At 54.2% G+C, this 24,968-nt stretch overlaps 1 protein-coding gene across 1 annotated transcript; it reads left to right on the forward strand.

Annotated features, from left to right (window-relative positions):
* Nucleotides 1–12,939: 12,939 nt before the first annotated feature.
* LOC116824958 (butyrophilin subfamily 1 member A1-like) lies at nucleotides 12,940–23,051 on the forward strand. The gene is made up of 7 exons (XM_032780634.2): nucleotides 12,940–13,098; nucleotides 13,778–13,947; nucleotides 16,013–16,294; nucleotides 16,644–16,757; nucleotides 17,990–18,010; nucleotides 19,169–19,192; nucleotides 20,748–23,051. The coding sequence occupies exons 2-7, from the start codon at nucleotides 13,869–13,871 to the stop codon at nucleotides 21,383–21,385; spliced, it is 1,158 nt and encodes a 385-aa protein (XP_032636525.1). The 5' UTR covers nucleotides 12,940–13,098; nucleotides 13,778–13,868; the 3' UTR covers nucleotides 21,386–23,051.
* The last annotated feature ends 1,917 nt before the right edge of the window (nucleotides 23,052–24,968 follow it).

Raw genomic sequence — 24,968 nt, forward strand, 5'->3', positions numbered from 1 at the left:
TTTTCCAAAGCTGGAGAAGTGTGGTACTGAATGGACAAAGATAAAGAACACCCCTGCCCCCTAGCTGTTACGTGATTATTATTTATGGTTGTGTTTGTAGCATGGCAGCGCCTGGGAGCCCCTAACACAGGCCAGACCCAGTGACACCAGTACCGGGTTTACAGTGGCACCAGTGGTGCGGCTGGTGGTGCCATGGAGCTGGGCCCATGCTCAGAAGGGCCCCCAGCCTGCTCTGCTCACACTGTGCCCTGAGACCCCACCAAGCCGCTGAGTCCCCCCTGCCCATCACTTGCTCCTCTCGGCCTGCCAGCCAAGGCCTCCTCTCCACTCCTAGGCCCCATCTGCCGGCTTCTCTCTGCCCCCTGGCCAGACCCCAGTGCACCTCCGGTTCTGGGCAGTCTCTGCTTCCCACCACCTGAGGGGTTCTGCCTGTCTCCCTGGAGCTGAGCCGCCTGGGATTGGTGCAGAAGCCTGGCCAGTTTTGGCCAGTTGGGGGGCGGGGGGCAGTGTGGGGGCTTGGCTCAGCCCATCCAGGCAAGTGGGTCCTGCAGGAGCCCGCCCGGGGCAGGCCCTGGCCTGGCTGATTGCACCACTCCCAAGGGGCTGGAGCGATTCCCTGCCCCAGGACCAGCCCTAGTTGCATGGGCAGCTCAGTCTGGCAGACACGATCATCTCCCAGAGGCCTGGTGAGTGCAGTCAGGAGGTAGGGTGTGGAGGAGTGAGTCTCTGGAGGGCCTGGAGGGAGGGGGTGATCTCTCTCCTGCCATCCATCTCCATCCTCTGATGAACAGAGGCTAGGGACCCCATTTTTACCCATCCTGGCTAATAGCCATTTATGGACTTAGCCACCATGAATTTATCCAGTTCCCTTTTAAACATTGTTATAGTCCCAGCCTTCACAACCTCCTCAGGTAAGGAGTTCCACAAGTTGACTGTGCGCTGTGTGAAGAAGAACTTCCAAAAGAAGAGATCGTCTCCCAGCGGTGTGAGTTTAATGCTGGCCAGAGCGAGAAAATGGAGCGGTGTGAAACCCAGGCCCCAGCACCGTGCTGTCTCTTTGTTTCACAGAGGAAAGCACGGCAGACCTAGTGAATATGAATTTGATCCTAAGCTATAGTAACTTAGCTGGGCAGCTGACTGCCCTGGACTAAGACCTCCCCGTTGTTCTCTCTCATTTCAGGTTGGAAAGAAGCATTTCGCAAAGCCGTAAATCCAAAACGGGAGTTAGGTCAGCGGGATATGAGTGGGCAACTGGGAGTCAGGACTTCTGGGTTTAAAGATTGGCTGAGAGAGGAGAGGAGTTCTATAGTTAAGGAAAAGTGGGGCTGGGAGTCAGGACTCCTGGCTTATCCCCAGCTCTGGAGGGAAGTGGGTCTGTTGTTATCAGTGGGCAACTGGGAGTCAGACACCGGGTTCTAACATTGGCCATGGGATGGGGAGGAATCTAGTGGTTATCGGTGGCAGCGGAAGTCAGGAACCCGGGTTCTAACAGTCCGGGGAGGGGAGAGGGTCTAGTGGGTTATGGGGAAGTGCGTCTGGGAGTCAGGACTCCTGGGTTCGTGTCCACTCTGAGAGGGGACATGGAGAGTCTGTTTAAGCAGGTCCAACCAAGCTCCTAGCAGATTGCTCCCAGCCACTTGCTGAGTTCTTTAAAACGTCTCATTTCTCCAGCTGACCAATTAAGCGAAATGACAAACTGCCTCCGAAACTGTCCCACCCCCCCCCCCATCTGCTGTCTCTAGCGACGACCCGGACCGAAACAGCTCACCCCAGTTGAGCTGTCTGCAGGAGAGAAGACCTAAGAACACAGGTCCGAGACAACACTGCTGATGCCTGGGGAGATTCGACGTGTACTCCTGCGTGCTGGGCTCCGAGGCTACGAGTCAGGGATGCAAACTGGGACGTGAAGTGCCTGCCACAGGGGGCTGGGCTCTGGGCGTCACCAGGGAGTCTGCCAGCAGGAAGGGATGGTTCAATTTCAGCCCCAAGCAAGGCACATGGGCCATCCAGTTCTCCAGGGCCAGTACGGGAAGTCACTGCAGAATGGAGCGCTGGACCAGTCCGCAGAGCCTAGCAAGATCAAGATGTATCTGGACTATGAAGGAGGGGTGTGCTTCTACGATGTGACACCATGGCCCCCCTCCACACCTTCACTGCCTCTTTACTGGAAAGCTACCCGTTCTCTGTCCTGGCCGAAGGGACCTCCTTAGACTGTGTCCCGAGCCTTTTCCAGCCAAAATCGCTGCACATGCAAACTCCGACGCAACACACCAGCCACCACAATGGAGGGGAGGGAAAGAGAACGCATGTTGCGCGGTATGGGCTGTGGCCATGTTTATTAGTGAGACCCCGGCTGGAAGGCTTTTCACACTATGTGAATGGGAATAAACCTGTTCTTCAAAAAAGAAAAATAAATTCCATCACACGCAACAGGTAAACATCCACCTCTGACAAAGTGGAAATCGTCGTGATATTTTATAGACACTATATGTCCTCAGTTTCCCCTACGTGCTGCTTTGTTACCAATGGGGGGAAAAGTGCTTGCTCTCAACAGCTCAAGAGACATAGGTGTGGGTCGCCAGCTATCTGGGCCTCAATCCCCATATCAGTGGAGCAACTGGGAAATACCATGGCAAATCAGTCACCAGGACCTTGGCACACTACCACCAAGGACCCAGAGGGAGATGGATTTCGTCTCCAAAGGGAGCAGAGCAACACCGCTCGCTGAGAACACAGAGGACTGGAGAGTCAGAGGAGCGGTATAAGATTTGGCTGCTCACCTGAAGTCTGACCAAGAGGTCAGAGGGGAGACAGATGGAGCTTGTCCAGGGGTCACTACAGCTTGGCTGGGCTCTGGACTGACCAGAAAGGTCTGTACTTTAATGTTCAGTTCCTGTGCAACCTAAGAACTTCCTAGCTTTGTCCAGCTGACTAATAAACCCTACGTGTTTGACAATGCATTTGAATGTCACTGCAAATCCTGGCTGAGGTGCATGAATCCCTGAAGCGGACAAGTCTCACGACAGGGGTGGGCAAACACAGGCTGCAGGCCAGATCCAGTTCCACCAGCTTCTATTCCAGCCCGACCCCACTGGTGCAGGTAGGGCTGCCCCACTCCGGTGATCCACTGGGGAGCAGGGTCTGGCCGCTCCGTGTGGCTCCCGGAAGCAGTGGCATGACTCCTCTCTAGCTCTAGGCATAGAGGCACCCAAATGCTGTCCACAACAGCTCCCATTGCTGGGAACCACAGGGACAGGGCAGCGTGCAAGAGCTGCCTAGCTATGCCCTGTGTCAGAAGCAGAGAAGGGACATGCTGGTGCTTCCAGGAGCCACTGAGGAAGTGCCACCCGTATTGTACCCCTGAGCCTCTCCTCGTGGCCACAACCCCCTGCCTCAGCCCTGATCCCCCTTCTGTGCTCCAAACCCCTTGATCCCAGCCCAGAGCACCCTCCTTCACCCCAAACTTCTGATCCCCAGCCCCACCCCAGAGCCCACATCCCCTAACCCAACTCTCTGTCCCAGTCCTGATTCCCCCTCCCGCCCTCCAAACTCCTCGATCCAGCCTAGAGCACCCTTCTGAAACCCCAAACCCCTCATCCCCAGCCCACCCCAAAGTCTGCGCCCCACACCAGAGCCGGCACCCCTTCCTGCCCTGAACCCTCAGTCCAGCCCAGAGTACCTCCTGCACCCCATACCCCTCATCCCCAGCCCCACCCAGAGCCCACACCCCCAGCCAGAGCCTGCACCCCCTCCTGTCCGCCGAACCCCTCAGCCAGACCGGACACCCTCCTGCACCCAAACTCCTCAACCCACCCCAGAGCCCGCACCCTCAAGCCAGAGCCCAAATCCCCTGTACCCAACTTCTGTCCCAACCAAGTCCCCTACCATACTCCAAACCCCTGGCCCTACCCCTGCCCATTGATTTTGCTATGTACACCAATATGAAGTGAGTGACAAATCACCTCCATATTGGTGCACATAACAAAAATTCATTCCGCACATGGCTGGGAAAAATTAGAGAGAACACTGGCCAGGTGCTTAGGTAACAGGATCCGGTAACCAGAACTGCAGTGGTCAGACCCATTCTCTTTTTGCTGCTCTGTCTTTTCCAAAGCTGGAGAAGTGTGACTGAAGGACAAAGATAAAGAACACCCCTGCCCCCTGTACGTACGTGATTATTATTTATGGTTGTGTTTGTAGCATGCAGCGCCTGAGCCCCTAACACAGGCCAGACCAGTGACACCAGTACCGGGTTACAGTGGCACCAGTGGTCGCGGGTGGATGCCATGACTGGGCCCATGCTCAGAAGGGCCCACAGCCTGCTCTGCTCACACTGTGGCCTGAGACCCCACCAAGCCGCGAGCCCCCCTGCCCATCACTTGCTCTCTCGGCCTGCCACCAAGCCTCCTCTCCACTCCTAGCCCCCATCTGCCGCTCTCTCTGCCCCTGGCCAGAACCCCAGTGCACCTCCGGTTCGGCATCTCGCTTGCCCACACCTGAGGGTTCTGCCGTCTCCCTGGAGCTGAGCCGCCTGGGATTGGTGCAGAAGCCTGGCCAGTTTGGCAGTTGGGGGCGGGGGCAGTGTGGGGCTTGGCTCAGCCCATCCAGGCAAGTGGGTCCTGCAGGAGCCCGCCCGGGGCAGGCCCTGGCCTGGTGATTGCACCACTCCAAGGGGCTGGAGCGATCCCTGCCCCAGGACCAGCCCTAGTTGCATGGGCACTCAGTCTGCAGACACGATCATCTCCCAGAGGCCTGGTGAGTGCAGTCAGGAGGTAGGGTGTGGAGGAGTGAGTCTCTGGAGGCCTGGAGGGAGGGGTGATCTCTCTCCTGCCATCCATCTCCAATCCTCTGATGAACAGAGGCTAGGACCCATTTTTACCCATCCTGGCTAATACCATTTATGGATTAGTCACCATGAATATCCAGTTCCTTTACAACAGTCGTATAGTCAGCCTATCACAACCTCCTCAGGTAAGGAGTTCCACAAGTTGAGGGAGGGGGCTGGGAAGTCTCTGTGTAATGCACAAAGGGAGTGGGGTTCCATGTGGGTGCTGGGATGTGGCAGGGAGCGCTTGGCAGAGGTAGTGGTGTGCAGGGGCTGCGTGGCAGGTCTAGGGAGGCGCTGGTATAGGGTCCAGGGTTATGCATAGGGAATCGGGGATGTTTCGATGTTGACAAGGGCGTGTGACAATGGCATGGGTCCACCCCTGAGGGGAAGGGGCACGCTGGCAGCACAGGGCTGGCAGGCCAGTGTGGGCGTGGGCACAGCATGGGCCTGCCCTGAGGGAAGGGGCATGCTGCAGCACAGGGCTGGGTGCCAATTGTGCGTCTGGGCAACTGCTGGTTTGTAAATAGTTGCCCTTGCACTGGCTGGCAGAGCGGGCCGTCCCCCCCATGCCATGGCCCTGGCCTGCCCTTGCTCCCAGGAAGCCACCAACACCGTGACGAAGGGTCGCTGTTCTTAAGTTCCTCTGAATACTGGTGGGCCTCAGCTCCTGGCCGACCCTCTGTCGCCTAGCAACTAATGGCCAAGCCCCCCCCCCCAAGGGGATGCTAAAGGTGTGGAGAACAAAGAGGTCAGGGACCTCCTGCCTGGGAAAGAGACAAAGCCAGAGAGGAAGGGCCTGGAGGGGGTTGTCAGTCTGGAGCTGGCTGGGACGACGAGCCAAGTGCAGACGTGGGGGTCTGGCTTACTGCCCACCAGAAGGACCCAGCCAAGGGGTCCGGCTCGCGGTACCTACAAGCTCTGTTTTAGACTGTGTTCCTGTCATCGGATAAACTCTGTTTTACTGGCTGGCTCGAGAGTCCACGATCTGATGCAAAGTGGGGGCAGGACCTTGTGGCTTCCCAGGACCCCGCTGGGCGGCTCGCTGGGGGAAGCGCATGGAGGGCAGAGGATGCTGAATGCTCCAAGGAGAGACCCAGGAGGTGAAGACGTGTGAGCCTGCCTCCGAAAAAGTTCCTCCACCAGGAAGGAGGCTCCCCAAAGTCCGATGGCTTGTGGGAGCAGTCCAAGAGCATCAACCAGGGACTCCATGACAACATCCCCCACACAATACACCACGCTCCATTGCATCCATGGGGAGCCATAAAACATAAATACGGCCATACCGGGTCAGACCAAAGGTCCATCTAGCCCAGTATCTGTCTACCGACATGGCCAATACCAGGTGCCCCAGAGAGAGTGAAGCTAACAGGCAATGATCAAGTGATCTCTCTCCTGCATCCATCCCATCCTCTATGAACAGAGGCTAGGGACCCCATTAACCCTTCCTGGCTAATAGCCATTATGGATTTAAGTCACCATGAATTTACCAGTTCCCATTTAAACATTGTATAAGTCCCCAGCCTTCACAACCTCTCAGGTAAGGAGTTCCACAAGTTGACTGTGCGCTGTGTGAAGAAGAACTCCTTTTATTGTTTTAAACCTGCTACTATTAATTTAATTTGGTGACCCCTAGTTCTTGATTAGGGGAATAAGTAAATAAACTTTTCCTTATCACTTTCTCACATCACTCATGATTTTATATACCTCTATCATATCCCCGCTAAGTCTCCTCTTCCAAGCTGAAGAGTCCTAGCCTCTGTAATCTTCCTCATAGGGACCCTCTCCAAGCCCCAATCATTAGTTCCCTTTTGAACCTTTTCTAGTGCTAGAATATTTTTTTGAGATGAGGAGACCACATCTGTACACAGTATTCGAAGATGTGGCATACCATCATTATATAAGAGCAATAATATATCTCAGTCTTAATTCTCTATCCCTTTTTAATATATCCTACATCTTTTGCTTTTTTGACCGCCTCTGCACACTGCGTGGACATCTTCTGAGAAGAACTGTCCACGATGACGCCAAGATCTTTCCTGACTCGTTGTAGCTAAATTAGCCCCCATCATATTGAATGTATAGTTGGGTTATTTTTTCCAGATGCATTACTTACATATCCACATTAAATTTCATATCCATTTGTTGCCCCACCACTTAGTTTTGGAAATCTTTCTGAAGTCTTCACAATCTGCTTTGGTCTTAACTATCTTGAGAGTTTAGTATCATCTACAAACTTTGCCACCACTGTTTCCCACTTTCTCCAGATCATTTAAAAATTGAATAGTGGATCCTAGGACTGACCCTTGGGGAACACTACTAGTTACCCCTCTCCATTCTGAGAATTTACCATTAATTCCTACCCTTTGTTCCCTGTCTTTTAGCCAGTTCTCAGTCCATGAAAGGACCTTCCCTTTTATCCCATGACAGCTTAATTTACGTTAACAGCCTTTGGAGAGGGACCTTGTCAAAGGCTTTCTGGAAAACTAAGTACACTATGTCCACTGGATCCCCCTTGTCCACATGTTTATTGACCCCTTCAAAGAACTCTTATAGATTAGTAAGACACGATTTCCCTTTACAGAAACCATGTTTGGTGCCAGGTCCACAAAAGGTTAATCCAGCCCTGTGTGACACTTGGGTCTGGTCTACAATGGTGGGAGGATCAATCACATGAGAAAAGGATAGCTGAAGTCGACGTATCTTAGATCAACTTACTTCGCGTCCTAGCTGCGCGGGATTGACAGCCGCAGCTCCCCCGTCGACTCCGCTTCCACCTCTCACCCTGGTGGAGTTCCAGAGTCGACAGGGAGTGTGTTTGGGGATGGATCAATCACTACCCAACAGTCTGGCAGGTAGTGTAGCCATACCCTAGAGGTGCTGTCCTCAAAAAGACAGAGGAAAGATAATCAAAGAAAGGTTTAAGTGAGTCATTTGGGATCTTCCATTCAGTGGCAAGAGAAGGGGGGAAACCTGGGGAGAAACACCACCAAAGTCTAAAATATTTTACAAACCCAAATGAAAACCACCACTCAGCACAACAGGAAAAGTGCCTCGTTCCAAAATTCCCCATGGAAAACATCAATGATGACACCTTTTTGGGTGGGGGAAGGGGTGGGTTGAAACATTCCCTGTCATGGTTCAGTGTTTATTATCTGGGTTGTATTAGCCCAGTCACCGAGGGACATCTACACTGGAATAAAAGACCCATGGCTGGCCCGGAGCATCTGCCTCACATTTGTGGGGCTCAAGTTGCGGAGCTAAAAATTGCTGTGTAGATGTTTAGGCTAGGGCTGGAACCTGGCCCCTGGGACTGTGCAAGGGGGGAGGATCCCAGAGCCAGGACTCTGATCCAAGCATGAATATCTACACAGCAACTTTTAACCTCCAAAGACAAGTCCCATGAGCCTGACTCAGCTGACCCAGGCCAGCTTCAGCCATGCAGTGGGACTTGTATTCCAAAGTAGCTGTAGTCAATGGGGCTTCAGCCCATGTCAATGGTCTATAGCCCCATTGGAGTTATGGGGCCAGATCCCCAGCTGGGGTCATAAAATCATAGAATCATAGAACTGGAAAGGACCTAGAGAGGTCATCCTCTGCATTCATTGCAGGACTAAGTATTATCTAGACCATTCCTGACAGGTGCTTGTCCAACCTGCTCTTAAAAATCCCCAGTGATGGAGATTCCACAACCTCCCTAGGCAATTTATTCCAGTGCTTAATCACCCTGATAGTTAGGAAGTTTTTCCTAATGTTCAACCTAAACCGCCTTTGCTGCAATTTAAGCCCATTGGTTCTTGTCCTATCCTCAGAAGTTAAGAACAATTTTTCTCCTTCCTCCTTGTAACAACCTTTTATGTACTTGAAAACTATCATCATGTCCCCTCTCAGTCTTCATTTCTCCAGACTAAACAAATCCAATTTTTTCAATCTTCCCTCACAGGTCATGTTTTCTAGCCCTTTCATCATTTTTGTTGCTCCTCTCTGGCCTTTCTCCAGTTTGTCCACATCTTTCCTGAAATGTGGCGCCCAGAACTGGACACAATACTCTAGTTGAGCCCTAATCAGCACGGAGTAGAGCGGAAGAATTACTTCTTGTGTCTTGCTTACAATACTCCTGATAGTGATGTTTGGTTTTTTTGCAACAGTGTTACATTGTTGACTCATATTTAGCTTGTGATCCACTATGACCCAGATCCCTTTCTGCAGTACTCCTTCCTTCCACAGTTATTTCCTATTTTGTATGTGTGCAACTGATTCTTCCTTCCTAAATGGAGTACTTTGCATTTGTCCTTATTGAATTTCATCCTTTTTACTTCAGACCATTTCTCCAGTTTGTCCAGATCATTTTGAATTTTAATACCACAACTGCTGCTGCAGCAAAGGCTTAAAATTCTACTGGGTCATTTGGGATCCAATACCGAGGGGGCAGCGCTGCCTGTGCTCTGCTCCACGGGTGGCCCAGAAGGAATGGGGCTGAGAGCAAGGTGGTGGTTTGCAGGACAGTGGGAGAGGCAGGTGCACCTGCCTTGAGGATATTGACTGGGGGCCTGGTGAAGGGAGGAATTGCCCCAGGGCTAAGACCTGGTACAAGATCTAGTCGCCATTTATGCACCCCAGGGGTGTGAAAATTCACCACCCTGATACCTCCAATCTGCCCATCTGATTTGGGAGTGCTCAGAAATCCCCTTTCCCTGGACCTGCCAGAGGACCCCAAGATAATGAGTGATGCCCAAGACCGGCTGCTCCCAGACAGGAGAAAGGTAGGCAGAAATGGAAGGGAGAGACATTCAAAATGCTGCCTGAGGAAATGGGTGGCTGGCTCTCACTTTTCCCTGTGTCATGCACGGTCAGCCTGTGGGACTCCCTGTCACTGTGTGTCACTGTGAAATTAGCTGGGCTGGGGTCCAAGAGAGGAGTGGATGTTTGCATGTGTGTGGTTTATCTTGCTAGAGCCCCATCACCAGGGCCGGTGCAAACATTTAGGCAACCTAGGCAGTTGCCTAGGGTGCTAGGATTTGGGGGGCGGCATTTTCTTTGGAAGCGACCGCGGCAGCCGGATCTTTGGCCGCCCTGGTCACCGCTGGCATTTAGGTGGAGGGAGCTGGGGCAGGGGAGCGGGGGGAAGGCCGCCTGCAGCAAGTAAGGGGGGGCTGCACGCAGGGGAACTCCCTGCCCCAGCTCACCTCTGCCCCACCTCCTCCCCGAGCACGCCATGGCTGCTTCACTTCCCCTGCCTCCCAGGCTTGCGGCACCTAAGCTGATTGGTGCTGGAAGCCTGGGAGGTGGGAGAAGTGAAGCAGTTCTCCCCTGCTCCACCTCCTCCCCGAGCACCCTGTCGCTGCTTCACTTCTCCCGCCTCCCAGGCTTGCAGCACCAACCAGCTTAGGCGCTGCAAGCCTGGGAGGTGGGAGAAGTGAAGTATCCATGATGTGCTCAGGGAGGAGGCAGGGCAGGGGTGAGTTGGGGTGGCGGGGTGCCTCAGGGCGGAGGGTGGGGAGCTGCCGCAGGGGGGAGGTGCCTAGGGCAGGGGCTTGGGGATGGGGGAGGGCGCAAGGTGGAAGTTTCGCCTAGGGCGCGAAACATCCTTGCACTGGCCCTGCCCATCACCGGGCTGTTACACCTGCCACTGCACAGCTGGTGCTGTTGGAAATCGGACACTGGGCTGTCTAGGCCCACTGATCTGTTCTGGGGTAGAGGGGTGTGAGATACCGGCTAGCTGGACCCACCGATCTGTTCTGGGGTGGTGGTGGGGTGAGATACCGGCTGGTTGGACCCACCGATCTGTTCTGGGGTGGCAGGGGGTGAGATACCGGCTGGCTGGACCCACTGATCTGTTCTGGGGTGGTGGGGGGTGAGATACCGGCTGGCTGGACCCACCAATCTGTTCTGAGGTGGCGGGGGGGATGAGATACCTACTGGCTGGACCCACCGATCTGTTCTGGGGTGGTGGGGGGTGAGATACCGGCTGGCTGGACCCACCAATCTGTTCTGAGGTGGCAGGGGAGATGAGATACCTGCTGGCTGGACCCACCAATCTGTTCTGGGGTGGTGGGGGGTGAGATACCGGCTGGCTGGACCCACTGATCTAATGTGGGGTGGCAAGGGGGGCAGTACCAGACTGGCTGAGCCTGTGGGTTTGACCTAGGGTTGCCAACAGTCCCTTATTACAAGGGACGTCCCTTATTTCTTCATCTCTGTACAACAAGACGGCGAGTTGCCAAGTGCTGCAGAAAGCAGCAAGAAATGCCCAGGTGAAGGTAGAAGTGCTGCATGATACACGGGGTTCACATCTTGGGTCAGTGGCTCTCAGCAACCCCACCCCCCATACACATTGTCCCAGTGCCCCAGCTGCTTGGTGTTCTTATTAATGATCATAATCCTAGCAGGGGGAGGGGGCTAAGAAAACAGCCCCTTGGTTTTGAACCCCAGTTTTGGCACCGCTATGGGGGGCAGGGAATCATAGAATATCAGGGTTGGAAGGGACCTCAGGAGGTCATCTAGTCCAACCCCCTGCTCAAAGCAGGACCAACCCCAGCTAAATCATCCCAGCCAGGGTTTTCAAAAGCCTGAAACTTAAAAACCTCTAAAGGATGACGATTCCACCACCTCCCAGGTACCCATTCAGTGGCTTCACCACTCTGAGGTAAAAGTTCCCTAATAATCAACCTAAAACTCTCCCACTTCAACTTGAGACCATTACTCCTTGTTCTGTTCATTCGCGTACCACTGAAGAACAGTCTAGATCCACCTCTCTTTGAACCCCCTTTCAGGTAGTTTGAAAGCAGCTATCAAATCCCCCATCATTCTTCTCTTCTGCAGACTAAACAATCCCAGTTCCCTCAGCCTCTCCTCATAAGTCACGTGCTCCAGCCCCATAATCATTTTGTTGCCCTCTGCTGGACTCTTTCCAATTTTTTCTACATTCTTCTTGTAGTGTGGGGCCCAAAACTGGACACAGTACTCCAGATGAGGCCTCATCAATGTCGACTAGAGGGGAATGATCACATCCCTCGATCTGCTGGCAATGCCCTTACTTATACAGCCCCAAATGCCGTTAGCCTTCTTGGCAACAAGGGCACCCTGTCGACTCATATCCAGTTTCTCGTTCACTGTAACCCCTAGGTCCTTTTCTGCAGAACTGCTGCCTAGCTACTCGGTCCCTAGTCTGTAGCAAGCAGTGAATGGGATTCTTCCGTCCTAAGTGCAGGACTCTGCACTTGTCCTTGTTGAACCTCATCAGGTTTCTTTTGCCTCAGTCCTCTAATTTGTCTAGGGGTTTTTTTGTCTTTTTTTTTTTAAGGAAGAGACCTTCTAAAACGTTAAAATGTATTACTGACACACAAAACCTTAAATTAGAGTGAATAAATGAACACTTGGCACAGCACTTCTGAAAGGCAGGGCCGCCCGGGGGGGGCAAGAGGGGCAATTTGTCCCAGGCCCCAGGCTCCGCAGGGGCCCCCAAGAGAGTTTTTCGGTGCTCTTGCAGCCAGGTCCTTCACTTGCTCCGGGGGGCCCGGAAAACTCTTGCGGGGCCGGCCCCCAGAGCTTCTTCTGCTCCTGGTCTTCGCCGGCGGGGGGGTCCTTCTGCTCCGGATGGAAGAACCCCCCGCCGGCAAATTACCGCCGAAGCGGGACCCACCGCTGAAGTGCAGCCTGGTTTTCGGCGGTAATTCGGTGGCTAGAGGCCTCCGCCGCGGGTCTTCAGGGCACTTCGGCGGCGGGTCTCGGAACAGAAGGGCCCCTTGCCGCCGAACAGGGCTGGCTCTAGACATTTTGCCGCACGGGGGGGGCACTCTGCTGCTCGCCAGTCCCATGGCTCCGGTGTGGGGAGGTCCACCAAAGCCACCTGCCGCTGAAGGCCCCAGGCCCCCGGAATCCTCTGGGCGGCCCTGCTGAAAGGTTGCCGACCCCTGCTCTACACAATGAACACAAGCTTTTTTTTTAAATCCAAAAAGGGGATTTAAGGGAGGGAACGGGAAGGTCAGAGTCCGCAGGCTGCAACCCTGCTGTGCAGAGCAGCGCAGCCCCAGCCACGCGATGTCTGGCTGCTCTGGGGCGGGACGCAGTGGCCAGGCTGGGCACGCCTCCGAAATGCTCCGCCTGGTTCCCGTGTTTACAAACCCCGGGACATCGCGCCTGCTCCTGAGCCCTTGAAACCACCCGTGGCTCTGAGCTCCCGGACATACTTCCTGGGCCAGCTGCCTCCAGGAAGGGGAGATTGTGAGCCAACCCGGACAGCTGGCACGCCGCTTCCCAGCACCCTTCCGCCGGTAGGACTGGGGGAGCCCTTCTCCCGGCAAAGAAAGGGGAGGCCCTGCCCAGAAAGCCAAGGGGCTCTGGGGCACAACGCCAGGAAAGGATCAGTTGCAGCGGCGTTGGAACAATGTGCACGGGCGGCGGCGGGGGGGCTCTGGAATGTAAATCCCGGGAAACCACTTCCTCCAGGGCGGGCGGCAGCCCCCTAGTTCCAGCCTCCGGGGCTTATTCACCAGCCGAGGGAGGGAAGGGCGGTTTCTACAGTTCCCCACTTTGTAATGAGTTAATTAACTAGTTTCTCTGCTGCTGAATTACTTTTACCGCCATGTTACTGGATGTCACTTTCTCCAGCTCAGAGGAACAGCTCAGTTAAGGGATGGGGCGCGGGGCGGGGTGACTTTCACTGTGACATTTCTTCCTCCTCTCTGTACTGGGGAGGGGAAAAGTCTGAAAAGCAGCCAAAAGTTGGGCTTATTGCTGCCATTTCAAAGCAAAACGTAGGGTGGAAAAGCCAGATAAACGTTCGGGGTGGGGCTTCCCTGGCAGGTTTTGTTGCTGACGATTTCTGTGGAAAGTGAAAATAATTTCTTAGGAGAAGATGCTGATTTTGCAGGAGGCCTGGCTGTTTAAAGGAGTAAGTTTTTGGTTGAAGAACTGACCCACTGGGGACTCACGGGTGTTGTGCCTTCCCAGGTCCTACGTGGCTGAGGAGCCCAATGCCCCCTCTGTGTGGTGACCAGTGCTCTGTGGCAGTGCCAGGAGACGTCTGCCAGAGGCCCGCAGTATGGAAAATACCCGACCCTGCTTTCAGGCCATACCAGTTGCCCTCTGCCTCCTCCTGGGCATTGGGACGGCAGCCGCAGGTGAGACTGGCATGTGTGCCAAGGGGACACCGTCAGGATGTGACCCAGTCTGTTCCAAACCAGTGCTCCCCCACCTCCGGTGCAATTTCACAACTGCTGCATCTCAGTTCCACATCCCAAGGGTAACACAGGGCCCAAACCACCTCGGGTGGCCAGTGCCCAGCGAGCCATAGGTGGATCGAACCCTCACAAGGTGCTGGGTGCTAGAAAAGATGCCTTGTTGGTTAGCGGGGCAGTGCTCCGAGATACACCTGCCACCCTCTACTGGGGCTTGTTTACACCCCACAATTCGCCAACACGAATGGGTTAAAAGCTCTCTAGTTAAACTGGCCCTACCACTAGTGTGGGCAGCTGTCTGGTGGCTTCCCACTAGTTCTCCCAGTTGGCCTCAGGCCTGGAAATTGATGAGTGTGAGCTATGTGGCTAAAAGCCAAGTTTAAACTGGTTTAAGAGCATGCACACTTGCAAACATGCACCCACAGCTCCAGTTAAATCTATTTCACATCATGGCTGTAGCTAGACCTCCTCATTCTGGGCTTAGTCTGTAATAACACACTCACATGCTGGTTTTACACTTCTTCAGCGCATCATACGAGCCCACAAGGGGAGCAGAGTTGAGGTTGTTCAAGCCTCTGGAAATCTGACAGCTCCTGACTTTGAATGCTTGATTGGCTAACTAGTATTTTTTTGATGTAGTGTCATTGGAGGTAATTACCATTACAGTAGCACCTAGAGATACCATAGTGTCTGGCACTGTGCAGACACATAGTGGCCAAGTTTGGGGCCCCATCACACTGGGCGCTGCACAGACACATGGTGGCCGAGATCAGAGCCCAGTCGCCCCGGGCGCTGCGCAGACACGCGGTGGCCAAGATCAGAGCCCCGTCACCCCGGGTGCTGCGCAGACACATGGTGGCCGAGATCAGAGCCCCGTCGCCCCGGGCGCTGCTCAGACACGCGGTGGCCAAGATCAGAGCCCCATCACCCCGGGCGCTGCGCAGACATGTGGTGGCCGAGATCAGAGCCCCATCGCGCCGGGCGCTGCATAGACACGCGATGGCCGAGATCAGAGCCCTGTCACGCCTCTGCTCCTGAATCTGCGGGTGAAATGCAGCAGGACAGCGCACGGGTCTGAGGGCGCATCACGATCCCCCATTGCACTGCGACACCTGGTGCTCCTGTGGAGGCAAGCCACATGCTGTCAGAGCCACTCACCTGTCATGCTGAGCTCCAGCAGGAGGAAGAAATGGAGATTTGGGTGCCCTGCTCCCACTAAAATTCCCTGGGATGTCTCCCCAGAGTGCAGCCTTTAGAAGTGCCATTCCTGGAATCAAAGGGTTAAAACTGTTGGGGACAGACCCCATGCCGGTACTGTAGCTCCACTGGAGTCAATGGGGCCAGACCCCAGCTGGGATCAATAGGCTGTAGTTCCATTGGAGTCAATGGGGCCAGACCCCAGCTGGGATCAATGGACTGTAGCTCCATTGGAGTCAATGGGGCCAGACCCCAGCTGGGATCAATGGACTGTAGCTCCATTGGAGTCAATGCGGTCAGATCTCAGCTGAGGTAAATGGGCTGTAGATCCATGAGAGTCAATGGGGCCAGATCCCCAGCTGGGGTCAATGGGCCATAGCTTCATTGGAGTCAATGGGGCCAGATCCCCAGCCGGGATCAATGGGCCATAACTCTATAGAGTCAATGGGGCCAGATCCCCAGCTGAGGTCAATGGATCATAGCTCCATTGGAGTCAATGGGGCCAGATCCCCAGCTGAGGTCAATGGGCCATAGCTCCACTGGAGTCAATGGGGCCAGACCCCAGCTGGGATCAATGGGCTGTAGATCCATTGGAGTCAATGCTATCAGATCCCCAGCTGGGGTCAATGGGCTGTAGATCCATGAGAGTCAATGGGGCTAGATCCCCAGCTGGGGTCAATGAGTCACAGCTCCATTGATGTCAGTGGGGCATATCCACGGCTTTGTAAAGTGCTTTGAGGTCACTGCTGTCACAGATGTGTTAGTCATTCTTACTGTGTTAACTTTTTGCTACTGCTTGTCCATCCCCCAGGCTCTGGCTCAGACCCTGTCCTGCACATGGCTGGGCACAAGGACTCAGGGGTGTGGGTCTTGTGTCTCTCTGCGGGATGGTACCCGGAGCCCCGCGTGCTCTGGAGGAATGGCCGTGGGGAGACCCTGAGCCCCGAGTCTGAACAGAAACCGCGCGGTGATGATGGCCTATTCAACGTCTCCAGCTCCTTGGTGGTGCTAGAGAACTCAGACCCAGCACTGACCTGCACCATCAGAGCTGGCTTCTCTGGCCCAGAGAGAGAGACAACAATTCGTATCACAGGTGAGCTGCCCGCAAACCTCAGGTTCCTCCCTGATGCTTACCCACGTGGCGTGGCCTCATTGTAGGCAGGGGTGACTCCGGATCAACCCTGGTGGACCTGAGATCGGAATCCAGCCCTGTCCCCATTGCAGGCAGGGGTGACTCTGGATCAACCCTGGTGGAGCTGAGATCGGAATCCAGCCCTGTCCCCATTGCCATTGGGGAGTGACTCCAGATTAGTTCAGGGCAGCTGAGATCGGAATCTGACTCTCAGCCCTCAGTACCTCCATTGACGTCACCTTTCCCAGCAAAATGGTGAGGAGCGCTCTCACTGCTCCTCTGAGAAGCTGCAATGTGTGTTCTCCCTTAGGGCTCTTCCCCAGGCATGCCCCGGAAATGACGGCCTTTCTCGTCTTTCTACCAGTATCTCTCTTCCTCGTGCCCTTGGTGGTTTATCTCTTCCGAAAGCTCCAGGTTCTCAAAGGTAACAACCTCATTCCAGGCAGTGCAGTAGGGAACGTGTTTCATTGAGAGGCCCATACTTCTTCCTAGGGGAACGTGTGGGTTACAAACAGAAAATTCCATAAAAACTACTTCTTTCCTGGAAGGTGGAAGTTAGTCACTCCTGTGCAAACAAAGCCAGGGCCCCATCCTACCAGGCGCGGCACAGACACACACAGTGACTGAGATCAGGGCCCTGTCGCACCAGGCACTGCACAGACACACAGTGACTGAGATCAGGACACCATCGTACCAGGCGCTGCACAGACACACAGTGACCGAGATCAGGGCCCCGTTGTGCCAGGCACTGCAGAGACACACATTGACTGAGATCAGGGCCCTGTCGTACCAGGCGGTGCACAGACACAGTGACTGAGATCAGGGCCCCATCGTACCAGGCGCTGCACAGACACACAGTGACCAAGATCAGGGCCCCATTATGCCAGGCACTGCACAGACACACAATGACTGAGATCACGGCCCCATTGCGCCAGGTACTGCACAGACACATGGTGACAGCCTCCCTCCCCTAAAGAGCAAAATAGAGAGTCAAAATAACCAAAGAGTGGGAGGAGAAACTGAGACAGAGAGAGCGGCAGTGTCTTTCCCAAGCTCTCCGAGCAGTTCAGCAGCAAATCCAGGAACCAAAGTCAGCACTTCTAAAGGCCTTTTCAGTGGTCTAACCATTGGCCCATGCTGCCTCTTTGGCTTAATTAGGGGAAAAGCTGAGAGGAAGGAGAGAGAGAAGCCCAAATGATTGTGCCTAAGCCCTGCCCAGCACCACGGATCCCAGGGAAACTGGCCATTGGGCGAGCCAGTCCCTGGATTGTGCCTGGCCAGCCGCATCTCTCTCTCAGGCTTGATCGACCTGTATGGCCTCCAGCAATGAGGCACTTTCTGGAGGGTTTCCGGGAGCACAGACCTGGCTAAAAATTAATTTCTAGAGGGTGAAAATGGACACCCACTGGGGTGCTGGGCCAATGGATTCTCCCTGGCTTGCCCCCTCTAGGACGCACATGCATTTCCCCAGAGCCACGCGCACCCCTTGGTCTGTCCCAGGAGGCGGGAACAGGATGGGAATGGCGTGTGTGCTCAGTGGGGAGGTGAGGGAGAAACAGCCGTAGCGGGACGGTAGAAATGAGCCATACAGAGCACAGGAAATCCCCCTTGAGTGTCGCTCCTGCTCACAGCCTCACCTCTTCCTTTCTCTTCCAGAGGAGACGACCAAAGAGCACGGTGAGTATTCCCGGCACACGATCACTCATGTCTCTGTAACATCGCCTCAGCGCCCATCGCATAATAGTTTATCAGGGCAGAACCGAGAGATCCCACCTGAGATCAGGGCCCCATTGCGCCGGGCGCTGCACAGACACACGGTGACCGAGATCGGGGCCCCGTCGCTCCGGGCGCTGAGCAGACACACAGTGACCGAGATCGGGGCCCCGTCGCGCCGGGCGCTGCACAGACACACAGTGACCGAGATTGGGGCCCCGTCGCGCCGGGCGCTGCACAGACACACAGTGGCCGAGATCGGGACCACGTCGCGCTGGGTGCTGCACAGACACACAGTGACCGAAATCGGGGCCACGTCGCGCTGGGTGCTGCACAGACACACAGTGACCGAAATCAGGGCCCCATTGTGCCGGGAGCTGCACAGACACACAGTGACTGAGATCAGGGCCCCATTGTTCTGGGTGCTGCACAGACACACAGTGACCGAGATCAGAGCCCTGTCGCGCCGGGCACTGCACAGACACCTGCATAGCCAGGAAGGAGGCTGAGGGACGTGGAAGAGGGTGAAGGACCAGAGATGCTTCAGAGGCTGGAGTGGGGAAAGCAAAAGATGCTGTCTGGGGCCAGAGTCAGCTGAGGTGGAGAGAGATCTGCAGGCGATGACTCCCAATGTGGGATGAGTCCAGACCCACAGCTGCTGCCAGTTGCTGTGATCATGTTCACCCAAATGGAGCTATGGTTGATTGACACCAGCTGGGGGTCTGGCCTGCTTGCTCCGTTTTCTCCGGTTGCTGGAATCAGACTCCAGCCCAATGAGTGTGCGAGCTGGGATTCAATATAGGGCTGCTGAGCAAATGGGAAGGAATTTCCCTCAGTAAAGTTTCAAAAGATTTTTTTTAAAAAATTTTCATAGAAATTTTCCGAGTGTTTTTTTTAGCAAATAACTGAAAATATTTGCAAACCAAAACTGTTTCTGTACTTTAAAAAATTGTGGTTTTGTATTTAAAAAAAAAAAAGGAGAATTTTGAACAAAGTGAAAACTTTCATTGGGGAGAAAATGGCTGGGATTTGTTTAAAAAACCCAACAACTTAGATGGGATTTCTTTCATCTGCTCTCACTGCTTCCCCAGCTAATTGTGACCTCCTTTTTTATCATTGCAGAATGGAGACAAATTCTTGATAAAGGTAAAAAAAAATAAGTTTTCTACTTCTCTCCGGTACTCACGTGATTTTGACTCCTGCTGTGTCTGAGCTCCCTCAATGTCTTCCATGTATTGACTAGCACAGACCAGAGGTAGGGCTCAACGGAACACTGTCCAACTCCCTTTGGCGCCTAAGTACCTTTGAGGAGCTGTGCCTAAAAGGCTTGACCACAGTCATCACACTGAAAGCCTGGATCTGAGATTCCCAGATGAGCTTAGACAGTGGATCTTTCCCAGGCTAGGACCATGAGGACGAGTGTTATGAACTGGGGCATGAGCAGTCAGGCCTTGTGGTTGGAGCTGGAGTCAGTGGCTAGAAACAGTGCTGACAGTCAGAGCTGCGTCAGGGCCAAGGGTCAAGAATGGAGCAGACTGGGCAGGACAGGGGGCAAGGCTGGGAGCAGGGCTGACCCAGGAGAGATCACAGCTGGGGGCACATGGGTTGAGCAGCCTAAAATCTGTTGTTGCTGGTGGGCTGACATCCATGCGTGATCAGGCAGCCCTGCGGTGACTCGGCTGTGCTCCCAGGCTGCCTGGAGACCGGGGGACAAGTGCCGCTTCCAGCCCTCCCTCCTGACCCCGGGAGCTCTGCTGGGTAATACAAAGCACAGGACACCATTGCGATATCCGTCAGCTTTCCCTAGCAAGAGCATGGAGATGCAGTGACCTCTGTAGATGGCCCCAGTGAGATCCTTCCTGGGCAGAGGGCTGGGTGCAAAAGAGGGGTCTGTTCCCATGAAAAAGTCCAAGAAAGATTTTTTTCTTTTTTTTTCATTTTTGTTCCTGTTTTCTGTGGATAATTCCGACTCTTCATCGAAATGTCAAAACCTGAAACATTCCAGCCGAAAATCTCCCTAGTTTGGTTTTTGGATGAAAATTATTTGGCTTCTGACCAAAAATATTCTGCATTTTAGATGAAAATGATCTGGCTTGGGCCAAAATATATTGGGCAAACTCTGGTTTTGGGACCAAAGCGTTCTGGATTTGGATGAAGCTTGTCTGGTTTTTTGGCCAAATATTTTGGTTTTGGAGCATTTGGTTTTTCAACAAAGCATCCACTCTGTCCCCAGAAAGCAGGCGCAGAATTTTAGAACATAAGAATGGCCAGACTGGGTCAGACCAAAGGTCCATCTAGCCCAGTATCCTGTCTTCAGACAGGGCCAATGCCAGGTGCCCCAGCGGGAATGAACAAACAGGTAATCATCATGTGATCCATCCCCTGTTGTCCAGTTTTTCCAGCCAAAAACTGTTCCCATGGAAAAAGCCCACTAGTGTCCCATTCAGAGGTCCTCCCAAAAGAGGTTGACCACTTGGGTCAGAGAAGATCGAAATCATGCTTAGCTCCATTTTACAGATGGGGAAAGCGAGGGGGAGAGAAGGGAAGTGACTGACCCAGGTCAACCAGCAGGCCTGAGCTGGGAATAGAACCCAGGTCTCCTAGTGCTCTACCCATTAGGCCCCGTAGCTAGAGACTTGAGCTGAGCAGAGAGGAGGTGCTGCTGTGACTTGTCCTAGAGCCCGTATCCATCTGCCTGTAGTGTCCCTGTCAGCAGCAGAGGTGACGCTGGACCAGAGCACTGCCAACCCCTTCCTGGTGCTCTCAGCAGATGGCAGGAGTGTGACATGTGGCATCCTCTGGCAAGACGTCCCCAAGAGCTACCGGAGATTCGACCCCCTCCCCTGTGTCCTGGCCTCCCAGTGCTTTGCAGAGGGGCAACACTACTGGGACGTGGAGGTGGGCTGGTGGGGAGACTGGGCCACCGGGGCAGCCTGGGGCTCCATGGAGCACATAGGGGCATTCCGGCTGTCCCCAGATGTGGGGGTCTGGGCCCTGCAATGCCAGGAGGGGGAGTGGAGCGCTCTCACCTGCCCTGAGACCCCGCTGCAGCTGGAGCCAGCACCCAGGATAGTCCGGGTGCATCTGGACTGCACGCGGGGTAGCCTGGCCTTCTACAATGCTGAGAGCATGTCACACATCTTCACCTTCACTGGCTGTTCCCGGGCACCTCTCTTCCCCTTCTTCTTGCTCTGGACCTCTGGGACGCAGCTCACCATACTACCTCCGGGGCAGAGAAAGGCCAGGGAGAGGGACAGGACAATGTGCACAGTAACACCCAAACTGGGAAAAAGACAGGGCAGTGTTACAGAACTTCTGATCATGCCAGGGCAGAGTTAAGGGTGTTTGGCTGGGAATTCCCTTGCATTCAAAGGGGCAAAATTAAGAGTGTTAAATTGCTTTGTCTTCCAAGGGGCAGAGTTAAGGGTTTTTGACCAGGAATTTCCTTGCAAAGGGACAGCATCTGTCTTTGCTTCAGTTTCTTTGGTTTCTTTATTTCAGTTCCTTTCTGGTTCACTTTTGGGAATGAAATGAACAGCAGTGATTCCTAACCCCTGGGAATGGCTGGGGGCCCTTAACCCCTATCTGACCAGGAAAGACAGGGGCTAATTGTCATGGTTTGATCCTTGACAAGTCCCACGTGGCCTTGGAAGAAAGCAGAGTCTGGGGCCAGGCAGGACCAGAGCAGACCTGCTCTGCTGGGTTTGGGAAGGAGGCAGTTCAGAGGCTGGAAGCTACCGATCAAACTTTTATTCCAGTGAAAGGGGATGTGGGAGTCAGATGCCCCACTGGGGGTGGCCCTGTGACAGCAGCCAGGCCTGCTTGTGTGCATTTACCATGATTGTGGACACAGCATGGTCTGTGCAAAATCCAAGCCCAACCGCACACCTGCTCCCTGTGCGCAAACACGGCAGTGCAGAACACAGAACTATCCATGCAAACCCAGTGCATTTATAGATGGAGTTGGGTGGGAATGGAGAGGCATTGCCCGTCCAACATTGTATCTATTGATAGTGGGGGTGGGGACACAATTTAAAGGTTTGTACACCCCTGAACAGCTTGAGTCATGGCCCCTAGGGCAGCCCCCCCTGTCCCGTTACTCTCAGTCTCCCCTCCCAGAAAGCAGTGGCCCCTCCCTGCAGCACCCAGCTGCTGCTCCTGCCTCTCCCTGCGGGGTGTGGCTAGCAGTTCACCCAGCCTCCAAAGGGGGGGCTACTCTGAGTCAACAGGAAATCTACATGCAGGAGTGAGGCAGCCCTGCACCCACTGCATGGCCCTGTTGTGACGATATTAATATGAACTGGGACTGTATAGATCATTGTTGCAACCAAAGTCCTGTTGTGACACCAAATCTTGTATAAAGGGAGTCAAATAAGGTGTCTAAGACAAGGTTCTGGTTGTTGGTTATGATTATGCTGTCTGTGTGCAGGTATCATTTTTGTATTTAAAGTTACAAGTATTGGCTCGATACTGTCTGTATTTCAAACTTGTACTATGCTTCCGGGTGACACCCCAGACAATTTGGTGTCTGCTCCGCCTAGCCTGCTTGATGGCCCATTAAGGACCATCAGTTGTACAACTGACCCACTGAGAGAAAGCAAATACACCTTGTGACTCTGCAAGGCATGCAGGGACATGCCTCTGGACAGAACTCTACAGTTTTTCATGCCATGTGCTGGAATCCTTGTCTTTGGGGCAAAGAAAGCAGAGACCACATGGCAAGAGACTATAAAAGGCTGCTGCAGCTCCTCCATCTTGTCTTCAGTCCTGCTTCTTACTTCTGGAGGGACTTTGCTACAAACTGAAGCTCTGAACAAAGGACTGTTGACCCATCCCAGCTGGGGATGTTCTCAAGAGACTTGATTTGAACCTGTAGTTTATTCTATCACTGCTACAAGCCTGAACCAGGAACTTTGCCATTACTGTATGGAATTGATTCCATTGAACCAATTCTAGCTCTCATCTATATTTCTTTCTTTTTATGAATAAACCTTTAGATTTTAAAGGATTGGCAACAGCGTGATTTGTGGGTAAGATCTGATTTCTATATTGACCTGGGTCTGGGGCTTGGTCCTTTGGGATCGGGACAACCTTTTACTAAGGTATTGGTTTTCATAACCACTCATCCCCATAATGAGTGTCACTGGTGGTGATACTGGGAAACTGGAGTTTCTAAGGGAATTGCTTGTGTGACTTATGGTTAGCCAGTGGGGTAAAACTGAAGTCTTCTCTGTTTGGCTGGTTTGGTTTGCCTTGGTGTGCAAAGGAAACCCAGCCTTGGTCTGTACCTGCCCTGCTTTAAGCAATTTGTCCTGAATTGATACTCTGTTGAGTCCCACCAAAACCAGCATCGTTACACTGGTTAAATTCCCCTCACCCTCCAGTTCCCTGTGCGAGATCTGAACAAACACCAGTAGAGGTGCCAGGCCCCACAGCGCAGCAGTGACTCCCAGCCCTACAACCTCCGGCAAGCTGGCAATTTGCCCCCCCACGCATGGCCCTGGTGGCCTGGCTGGAGCTGCCCCCATACAGAAATCAATCTAGGCCTATGTGTGTGCTCCCCGCCCAGGAACGGGGGGCGGCTGTGCGTGCAGAAAGCCAGATTGCTCAGCACAGCCCAGGCCCACCTGCCCCTGTCCATGAGCCACAATGTGGCAGCAGCTGCTAAGGAATGCAGGATGAGCTGAGTTATTGTCTGGCCACGTGGGGAGGGCAGAGGGAAGTGTGGGGAGGGGCCGGTCTCCCATCTCTGCTGAGCTGGGGCCAGTCGGGCTCCACTCTCAGACCCCCCTCTCCATATGTCACGCTAGCAGTAAAGGGCTGTCAACGCAGGGCAACCAGGAGACCTGCTCACAGCTTCCCCCACTCTATCCACTAGACCCCACTGCCCTCCCAGCACCGGCGATAGAACCCAGGAGTCCAACCCCCCATGCTATAACCACTAGACACCACTGCCCTACCAGAGCCAAGGGTAGAATGCAGGAGTCCTCACTCTACTTCAGCAGCCCCTGGTCCTGCACTCAGGCTTACATTTCTCCTGGACTCTGCTCCCAGCCCTGGAGGGAACGGCCAACCCAGTAGCCTCCTGCAGCAAACAGGTGGAGAAGGGGGAACACACACGCACACACACACATGCACGCGCACACAGCAGGGCACTGTGGTAGGGGGAATGGCTGGGGATTGTGTGACAGGGAGACCTGAAGCCAGGGGAAGGGATGGTGAGAAACAGGAAGCATATGTATGGGGAGAGTGGGTGATTGGCTGGGTCGCTGGCCAGACCCTCCCCCCATAAATACAGCCCCCCAACAACTGAAGCAAACCCTCCCCTTCCAGAGTCCATCCCCAGCCCTGCCCCAGACACCCTGTCTGTCCCTTGTCCAGGCCCCTCTGCACTCCTGGTCTCTTCTCGCCTCACTTCCCCGCGGTGAGCTCAGAGCTCTGTACAATGGAGGCCAGCAGAGTTAAGGGGAAACTGAGGCATGGGGCAGGGAAGTGACTGGCCAAAGGTCACCTAGCAGCCAAATGGGGAACAGACCCCCAGGTCCCAGGCCCATGCTCTAGTCCAGCCTGCCACCCCCTTCTCTCTATGATCTGTCCAGCTCCACTGAGTCTGGGGGCCTCATCCCAGTGGTGGTGGGGTTCTGTGGCCATGTCTCCCTGTGGGGCAGGTGACGGGGCCAAATCCCTGGAGACTGGGCATCCCCAATATCCCTGGCACTGTGGGCAGATGAGCTGGGCTTCCCTGGCAGGGGCACTAGGCCCTCCCTGGCATGACTCTGTGTGTCCCCAACCCCCATCCCATCCCCCTATGGCCCACCTAGCCTCTCCAAGGAGCCCATCTCCCAGGCGGATGGGGGAGCTGCCTTGGGGCCTGCAGCCCATCAGCGCAGCCTGTGCAGTGTGATGTGGCAGGTGAGAGCAT

This window comes from Chelonoidis abingdonii, chromosome 13 (assembly GCF_003597395.2).
Source record: "Chelonoidis abingdonii isolate Lonesome George chromosome 13, CheloAbing_2.0, whole genome shotgun sequence".
NCBI classification, from domain to species: Eukaryota; Metazoa; Chordata; order Testudines; family Testudinidae; genus Chelonoidis; species Chelonoidis abingdonii.